The sequence below is a fragment of the Hyperolius riggenbachi genome, chromosome 5, assembly GCF_040937935.1.
Source record: "Hyperolius riggenbachi isolate aHypRig1 chromosome 5, aHypRig1.pri, whole genome shotgun sequence".
Taxonomy (NCBI): Eukaryota; Metazoa; Chordata; class Amphibia; order Anura; family Hyperoliidae; genus Hyperolius; species Hyperolius riggenbachi.
Genome location: NC_090650.1, coordinates 43,705,200 through 43,714,541, shown reverse-complemented (window position 1 = coordinate 43,714,541; position 9,342 = coordinate 43,705,200). Strand labels below are relative to the sequence as shown.

Genomic DNA, 9,342 nt, shown 5'->3' with positions numbered 1-9,342 from the left:
TGCAGCAATAGATTTAGGGAACTAACTACTTCTCCCTTTTGTTATGTTTCGTTTATTCTTGTTAGTTAATACTCTTACAAACTCTTAGTTAAGATTGTTAAGTATCTAAATATATTTGTGGAGTCAACAATCTGGGATTCTAGAGAATCTCTTCCCCACTCTCACCAAGTGTTCAGCTCTGAGTGGCCTTGATAATAAACAGTTGATGGGATACCTAATAATTCCATTTTATAATTATCAATAACCCAAGCATGCATTTTACTTGCTTATTTTAATCGTTAATCATCTGATTGTAAATTGAGCTACAATTTGTTTTACAAGATATTTTTTGTATGCATCAAAAATCTCAATAAAAATTCAATATGGAAAATAAATTGTTTGTTCATTTCATTCAATGTTTTCTACCAAAATGTTCAAATCATGTGTTGGGGGGTGGCAACTGCCCTCAAAGAACAATGTGTTGTCAAGGCTTTCCTCCAGAGGAGAGGGCGTGTACTGTTTCTGTTTCCTCTTATGCAGGTAATAGGTTGCTATGGTGCCTCCAGCAACCACGACTATGACCAGTATAACCACGCCCGCAGTGACACCATGTGACGACTTCTGCTTCTCTCCCTTTGACTCTTCTGTTAGAGTAAAGAAAAATAAATGTTTTAAGAATGATAATATAGTAATGCTAAAAAGCTAATTACAAATCTGTCCTTTCTAAAATTCCTACTAAACAAAACATATTCTAGGTAAAGTATATTCACCAAGCTGCCATGGTAAACCCACAGTAGCTGTGGTGGACGAGTACTTAAAAAAGTGAACAATTCAAGGGGCCATGCTGCTTTTCATTTTATACCAACTGTCCAGGTATGTTACTACAGGGGATCAGCCCTGCCCTGAAATCACGGGGGGGGGGGGGGGCAGCACTGTAATGGGACCCCAACTACTACTTAATTCCAACCGATATAGGGGGCCATCTTTCAGATTTTTTTTTCATGTACACGTTAAAGCGGGCCTGAGGTGGGCTCATAAAATTAAATAAAACATAGGCTACCTGATCCAGGGGGCAGGGCGGATCAGGTAGCCGCAAAAACCACTGCTCCTGTGGGCCACACTGGCCCACTTTCACTTTTGTGACCTCTGGGTCACAACGCTGCAATATGGCTGTATAAAGATCCCTGGCAACTTTAACTATTTTTTGTACCATTTTTGTTGTTGTTTTGTTGTTGTTCAGATTATGGGAAATATAAAAAAATGGTGTGGGGGTCCCCCATCCTGAGCCTTTTTAACCCCTTGTCCCACATGCAGGCTGGAATAACCGGAATGTGGAGTCCTGGCCGTGTGGGGCTTTGCACCCTGCCCGCATGGTCCATGGTATGGGGGTGCTCTGAAGGAAAAGGGCGGCCAAGCCTCCCCTTCTTTGCCAAAACCCTTGTTCAATCCATGGATAAGAGTGCCCCAGGAGGAGGCGGGGGCTGAGGATGCCCTGGGGGTTCATGGTGGCATCTGGGAGTCCCATTTAAGAAGGGGACCCCCTGAAAAAGCTTGCAGTGGGCGGGTGCAACACGTCGATGGGCGGGGCTTCACCCTGGTATGCATATTGAGTGCTCTGTTAGCCTGGCCGGCTGCGCAACATCAAACAGCGTTTCCTACCGCCACCGCTCCCCGCCGCCATGCTACATCTGGGTTCAGCAACTTGCAAAATAAGGAGATGATCTTCTGCAGCTACAGTCTCATACAGGACTGAAGGAAAAGGATCTGCAGCTCCCTACAGAGGTACACATACAGGGTTGAGCTGGTGTCTGGAAGAGGACTGTTAAACTCAGGGAGTACACGCCAAAGCAATACGAGAGGATGACTCAGACTGATGGCTGGGTGGTAAGATCCTAAACCAATGTTATTATGCTGTGTTACTTTGAAGCTGGGACATCACCTATGTTTGGTCAGCGCTGAAATCGGCCTGGGGCCACTTATGTTATATACTGCAGCAACCCCTATCTCCACACTCTGAGGGCATTAGGAACAGTGCTGCTCAGATACCCCTTTTCAAAATCTGAATTGAATTCGGATCCGGATAGCTAGAAACCCGGATCCGAACGAATATCCGAATCCAAACTTTTTGGTATCCGAATAGAATCAGAAATCCAGACCCAGTATCCGGGATATCCGGGCGGATTTGGATATCTGGATAGAAAACCGGAAGTGGCCTTTAAATTGCTTCTAAAATGTTTTTTAGGGTAAATGAGGCATGTAGCATCATGTTTTTTTTAAAGGGAAACACTGATTATGCGGGGACTTAAAATACCCCCCCCCCCCAAAAAAAAAACGGCTGTAAATTAACATCAGGACTAGGTTCCAGACAGCGGTCGTGCAGCCCACATTGTGTCCAAAGTTCAACCGCACATCTGGGACATGACAGTTTTAAGCCCAGACACCTCCAAAAAATTACGCCGCAATTGTGTTTTGGGTTAAATATAGGTGGTATCAGCACAGCAGCAGTGGCCTGTGGCACCCTGGTGGTGTGAGCAGCACAGGCAGCAGGAGCAGGGCAGTGCAGCAGCAGAAGTGTAACGTCTGCCAGGAGCATGCCGGACGTGGCACGTTGCACTTGGCACCTGGCGCTTGGCACGTGGCGCTTGCCAAGTGCTACGTGCCAAGTGCTCCGTGCCAAATGCCACGTGCCAAGTGCACCGTGCCAAGTGCCACGTAGTGTTGGTGGTACCATGGCTGTAAAAAAATTGTGAACCAGGCGGCTTAGTTAGTAATAGTTAATCAGGAGGAGCCAGGAGGTTGTGGTGGTGGTGGTAAAGGGTGGTAAGGCAGACATAGTGATTCCCAGGCATTTCATGTGCACCTCTTGCCAACAATAGGGAAAGACTCGCCCAACAAGATCTGGCGGCGGTTTTTCCTAGCACAAAGTGCTATGCGGATTTTCCCCAACTATCCGGAATCCGAATCGGTTAGTGGACAAAGTTCAGATTATCCGGGTAATCCGGATATCCGGAATTCTGATGAGCAGCACTGATTAAGAAGTTTGGTACCGGTACCAGAGTGAAAGGAGTGAGTATTGTGGTTTAGGTGGAGCGCTCCACCTTATTTTAAGTGTTTTTAGGGCAAGGGCCCTGGGCATGTGATGTTGTATTTATACCATTGATGAAATAAAGGTGTTTAACTTATGATATTCCCTGAGCGGCAGCATAGTTTATTGCACATTACTGATCAAGTTATTTATAGATGAGGCTGCTCCTGTTTAAATACAGTCTTGGGTATCATTAATTGGCGAGTGAGATAGACAGGTGTATTGTACTTTTGACCCCCAGATATTTGCCCTCTCCTTAAAAGAAATAAGTATAGGGGTACATAGCACCTCTTACCAATTTTCACAAAGTTTTAACTGAAATAAAAACACAACCACAAAAAAATTATTTTATTATCTTAATTAACCATGAATACAAATCTTTAAAAAAAGTGCTAATATCCTCGGAAATATCGCACGCCAATATCCTCAGTTAGCTTGATTGAAGGTCTCCTCCACACAACCACCGCAGCTCTACCTATGCTAAGTATAGCTAGAGCTAAAGCATCTTTAAATTTGGCTCTACGGCTCGCCACTTGTCTATTAACCTTCCTGGCGGTAACCCCGAACGTAGTTCGGGGTAAGCCGCGCAGGAGGTTTTCTCAGGCCCTGCTGGGCCGATTTGAATAATTTTTTTTTTGCTGAACGCAGCTAGCACTTTGCTAGCTGCGTCAGCACTTCGATCGCCGCCGCCCCGCGCTCGATCGCCGCTATCCGCATCGCAAGACAGCCCCCCCCCTAGACCCTTGCGCTGCCTGGCCTATCAGCGCCAGGCAGCGGCAAGGGGTGGATCGGGACTCCCTTAGACGTCACGACGTCCATGACGTCGGTGACGTCATCCCGCCCCGTCGCCATGGCGACGGGGAAGCCCTCCAGGAAATCCCGTTCTTTGAACGGGATTTCCTGATCGCCTATCGCCAGAGGCGATCGGCGGGGCTGGGGAGATGCCGCTGAGCAGCGGCTATCATGTAGCGAGCCCTCGGCTCGCTACATGATATAAAAAAAAAAAAATAATCAAAAAAACGGCTGCGCTACCCCCTGGTGGTTTTTAATATACCGCCAGGAGGGTTAACAGACCAATGTGAATCCTCCAAATTCCCATAGGTCTGTTATATTTAATAGACCAATGGGGAGCCTTGGAGCTGTCACGATCTGCTCTGCTGGCCTTGTTTCCCCGGACATTTGGATAGTTTCCGGGGACATTTGGATAAGTCCAGGGAAAACAGGCCTTTTCTGTCAGTTAGCTGCTGTGGATGGATTTGCATCCACTTGGCATGCAAATTACTTGCTGGCTTCCTTGGAAGGTTTTCAGTATAAATGTCACTTCCTCCCAGAATTCCTTGCTCGTCATCAGGTTACTGTTTGTTAGTCTACCGTGAGCCTCAGTCTGTTTGGATCGTATTCTCGACCTTCTAGTGCAGTTAATATTGAGGATTGCATTCGGCATTCCTATTAGAGTAGTTAGGATTGTGTATTATTTGTATTGCCTTTTCTGTCTTGTCTTGTCCTTGCGATTGCACTGTCGCCAGCGGTTGGCGATAGTGGATCGTTCTGTTCTGTACCTAGATCGCATTCGCCCTAGCGTTAGAGGCAGTGGATCTTTCTTGTCTGAATCTTGGAGTCTAGCTACTGGTTGCTCCTTCTGTCTGTCTTGTTTGTGAACGCTTGCTGTACAAGCATTCATTCTGCCTGTCTTGCCGTGCAGATCGCACTCGCTCTTGCGGAAGAGCAGTGGATCCTATCGTGTTCATTTGTTAGTCAGGGTTGGCGTGTTTTGTCTCTGTTGCGCTTATCGTGCGGAAACCGCGCCATTAACGTGTTTTGTCGCTGTTGCGCTTCTCGTGCGGTGACCGCGTTTAGCTAGTGCGTTTGTTCTTTTCCTTGGCGTTCTGATTGTATTGTTTGCTGTGTCTTTCTCACTACACCTATGTTCTGCCTTTGCTCAATCTTGCGTCTCTGTTACAATCGCCTCTCCTGCGATTGGTGTTCTCACTCTGATCTGTTCTGATGTGCAGTGTCTACCGTCGCTGGGCGGCGACTAGATTGGTAGACATTCACATAGTCTCTTTCTGTTCCAGTTCTCTTCTGTCTCGCTTTCTTGTTTCTGTTTGCTCTGTACTGTTTCAAGTCGTGCAATTCCAATCTGACATCTGTGGATGTGCAGAGACTTTGTTTCTCTGTGCTCCACAGCACCACCTGCTGGTTGGAATTCCCCTCTACATATATATATACACATCTATCTACTGGGTACTCTGCTTCCATGATTGTAGAGATTCTCCTCTGCTCAGCGCACACGGCGTGTGCTGACTCTGGAAATCTACCTCAGATCATTACAGGAGCCAAATTCAAAGATGCTTTAGATCTAGCTATACTTAGTATAGATAGAGCTCTGCTCTGTCCTCCTGCATGGCTCCTGCTCTCGTCCCCGCCCACCGCACCTATCGAGCCCACCAACACCGGCACTCTGGAGCACCCACAGCACCTTGATATAAGGGTGCTGTGGGTGCTCCAGGGTGATAGCATGGGTGGGCGCTATAGGTGTGGTGGGCGGGAAGGAGAGCAGGAGGACAGAGGGGAGCATCTTTAAATTTGGCTCCAAGGCTCCCCATTGTTCTATTAACAGACCAAAAGGAATTTGGAAAATTCCCATTGGTCTGTTATTAGACCAATGGGAAGCCTTGGAGCCAAATTTAAAGAGGCTTTAACTCTAGCTATACTTAGCATAGCTAGAGCTGCAGTGAACAACGGTGGGTGCGCATCAGACATATTCAATCAAGCTAACTGAGGATATTGGCGTGGGACATTTCCAAGAATATTGGCGTGGGAACTTTTTGTTAAAGGTAAATATTCATGGCTTATTAAGACTAATACAAAACTTTTCCCCTGGTTGTGTTTTTATTTAATTGAACCCTTTGTGGAAATGGGTAAGGGGTACTATGTACCCCTACACTTATTTCTCCTGGGAAAGTGTTTTGGTGTTTATAGCATGCATGGAGGCTTTGCCATTAACTGCTAAATTCGGCATCCATTAAACTTTAAAAATAACCATTAAAAAAGCATTTGCGCAAAATAAGTATTTTTTGGTGACTATTTCGCACTTGATCCTCCTCTGCCATGCCGCTGTCCAGGTTTTGGCACACTTTTTACACCTTTTTTTTAAAGAAATTGTGGTTGCAGAGATGCCCTGAAAGCTTTGATGTTCGCCTGCCCATTAAAGTCTATGGAATCCGACACAAACAGACGGTTTGTGAACGTTTGGCGAAAATTTGTGAACCGCAAATGTGATGTTTGCTACATCCCTGTTGGTTACATCTCAATGTTTAATTCAGAAGAAAGTAAAGAGATCAAGTTAAGGGCATGCAAACACACATAATATAAAATATACCAAACCATAAGATTGCAAGGAATAAGAAAAATAAAATAAACTTCAAAATAAATCTATCATAAATCAGCTCCACCGAGACAATTCAATAAGTGACACAGTATAGTTTCTCTGTACCTGGTATTGTTGGTGTCTCCGTTGGCACAGGAACTGTGGATAGAACATTTTAGATGTTTTTAGAATAAATAAAAATTCAGAATAGGCAACAGTCATTTAAGTTTTTATTTAACTATATTATAAGTATTTTTACTGTATGGTTACTTATTAAAGAGGAACTTTAACCTAAACAAACATACTGTCATTAAGCTACATTAGTTATGATAATTAAAATAGATAGGTAATATAATCTCTTACCCACCCTGTTTTAAAAGAACAGGCTAATGTTTGATTTCATGAGGGCAGCCATCTTTTTGGTTGAAAGGAGGTGACAGGGAGCCTGAGACACAGTTCCAACTGTCCTGTGTGCTGATCACCCCTCCCAGTTGCTAGGCAACGTGAATAACAACATAGGAAATCCCATCATGCTTTGCACAGCATCAGGGAAAAAAAGCCTGGGCAGTTTTCTTTGATGGGTGGAGCTTAGCTAAAAATGCAGCTAAAAATGATGCTTTGGTAAGAAAAACAAGTTCTGATGCTGTGAAACTGTTCTGCTGAGTAGACTTTTAGTCCGGAGGTTCACTTTAACATTGATATCATCCACAAAAAAATGATTATTACATTCAACACTTCTGTTTAATATCCAAAATAATCACACTTGTATATAAATTCACTTTTCTAAGTCAATTCATGATGTTTTTGCCCTCTTAATGTACACATTATGAAGACTCAGCACAAGTCAACAAAATAGTATAGCTATGTGTCCTCCTCCCCCAACAACAAGTGTACCTATCCACACATACAGTCCCCATAACAAGTTCTACCCATTCCCTTAGCTCCATAAAAAATATAGCTGTCATCTAGGGATGAGTGTAATCGTCACTGATATCCTTGTGAGATTTAACTTGAACTTATGATGTTTCAGTGAAATTTTAGCAATCCGGTTTTCCAAAACAGTCATAATAGTGATGGTTAAACAGTTCGCCAGTGGACAGTTCCCGGGGTACATCGGCCATTCACCTGTTCGCTTTAACCTTTAGCCAACCGCGTTACGGCGATGGGCGTGGCTGCGGCGGCAGCCCCAGGACCGCCTAACCCCGATCGGCGTAAAGTCCTGGGGCTCTGTTTTGCAGGAGAAAGCGCGCAGGAAGCGCGAGCATCTCCTGCTTGGTGGGCGGAGCAGAGCTCCGCCTTCAGTCTCCGAGTGCCGGTTGCCACTCGGGAGACTGTTAGATGGCGTACATGTACAGCACTGCGATCAGCAGCAGCGCTGTACTGGTGTCACACGGCTGTCCCCTCCTGAGACACAGAGGTGATCGCTGTCATAGGCTGAAGCCTATGACAGCTGATCATGGGGATTGGCTGGCGGGGGGAGGGAGGGGGGTTTACAATAAAATAAAAAAAACACACATTTTATATAAAAAACATAAATAAACAAACACAGACAAACAAAAAAACATTGGGGCAGGCGATCAGACCCCACCAACAGAGAGCTCTGTTGGTGGGGAGAAAAGGGGGGGGGGAATCACTTGTGTGCTGTGTTGTGCAGCCCTGCAGCGAGGCCTTAAAGCTGCAGTGGGCAATTTAATGAAAAATTACCTGGTCTTTAGGGGGGTTTAACACTGTGGTCCTCAAGAGGTTAACGCAAACATTTTTGTTGAAAAAAATCAGGTTTGCATTTGACATTAAAGTCAACAGCCGCCAAATTCAGCGGTTAATAGCAAATCCCCCATAAGTGATAGAAACACCAAATTTTCAGGGTATGTTAAATAAGGAGCCCTGAGCCTCTTTAATCCCTTGTCCCCCACACAGACTGGGATAGCCAGAATGCAGAGCCCCGGCCGCATGGACGCCAGAATGCAGAGCCCCGGCCGCATGGACGCCAGAATGCAGAGCCCCGGCCGCATGGGGCTTTGCACCCTGAGCTATACCAGCCCGCATGGTCCATGGTATGGGGGGGCTCCAGGGAAGAGGGGCCACCAAGCCTCCCCCCTCCCCCAGAGTCCTTGTCTAATCCACGGACAAGGGGCTCTTCCCCACTTCCAGTGAGCCAGGTGCTAATGGCGGCCAACCTTAACCCTGCAGGGGTTTATGGTGGCATCTAGGAGTATCCTTTAAGAAGGGGACCCCCAGATACCAGCCCCTTCCCAGTAGAAAAGAGTATAGGGCAGTGATGGCTAACCTTGGCACTCCAGCAGTGGTGGAACTACAAGTCCCATGAGGCATTGCAATACTCCGACAGCTTTAAGCATAACTTGGGGAGACAGAGGCATGATTGGATTTGTAGTTTTGTCACAGCTGGAGTGCCAAGGTTAGCCATCACTGGTATAGGGGTATAGAGTACCCATTACCCATTTCCAAAAAGAAATAAAAACACAACAATGAGAAAAATCCTTTACTGTTCTTAATTAACAATAAATACTTACCTTTAAAAAAGTTCCCACGCCAATATCCTCGGAAATGGTCCCACGCCAATATCCTCTAATGTTGCGACTTTGATTGAAGACCTCCACCGATCATGATGCTCCCAGCCACAGCTCTCAGCTATACTAAGTATGCACCACCAGCTCGCACTATCACCTCCCCCCACACCTATCACCCCCACCCATGTTGGCACCTAGAGCACCCATGATACCCGTCCTCCTTAAAGTGTACCAGAGACTATAGAAAATAAAAGTTTTATACATACCTGGGGCTTCCTCCAGCCCCATGCGCACAGATCGCTCCCATGCCGTCATCCTCAGCCTTCTGTATCCCCGGTACCGGGTCCTGTAATGTCGGCCAGTCTGCACAAGAGAAGTGC

General features: G+C 45.9%; 1 protein-coding gene across 2 annotated transcripts in view; it reads right to left on the bottom strand.

Moving 5' to 3' along the window:
- Positions 1–256: 256 nt before the first annotated feature.
- The window catches only part of LOC137518158 (macrophage mannose receptor 1-like), a 493,922-nt gene continuing 484,836 nt past the window's right edge, over positions 257–9,342 (bottom strand). For both annotated transcript variants that reach the window (XM_068235572.1, XM_068235573.1), the window contains 2 exons: positions 6,561–6,593; positions 257–623 (listed from right to left, as the gene is read on the bottom strand). In XM_068235572.1, the coding sequence (XP_068091673.1) occupies positions 388–623; positions 6,561–6,593 (269 nt within the window). In that variant the 3' untranslated portion in view covers positions 257–387. The remainder of the gene's footprint in view (positions 624–6,560; positions 6,594–9,342) is intronic.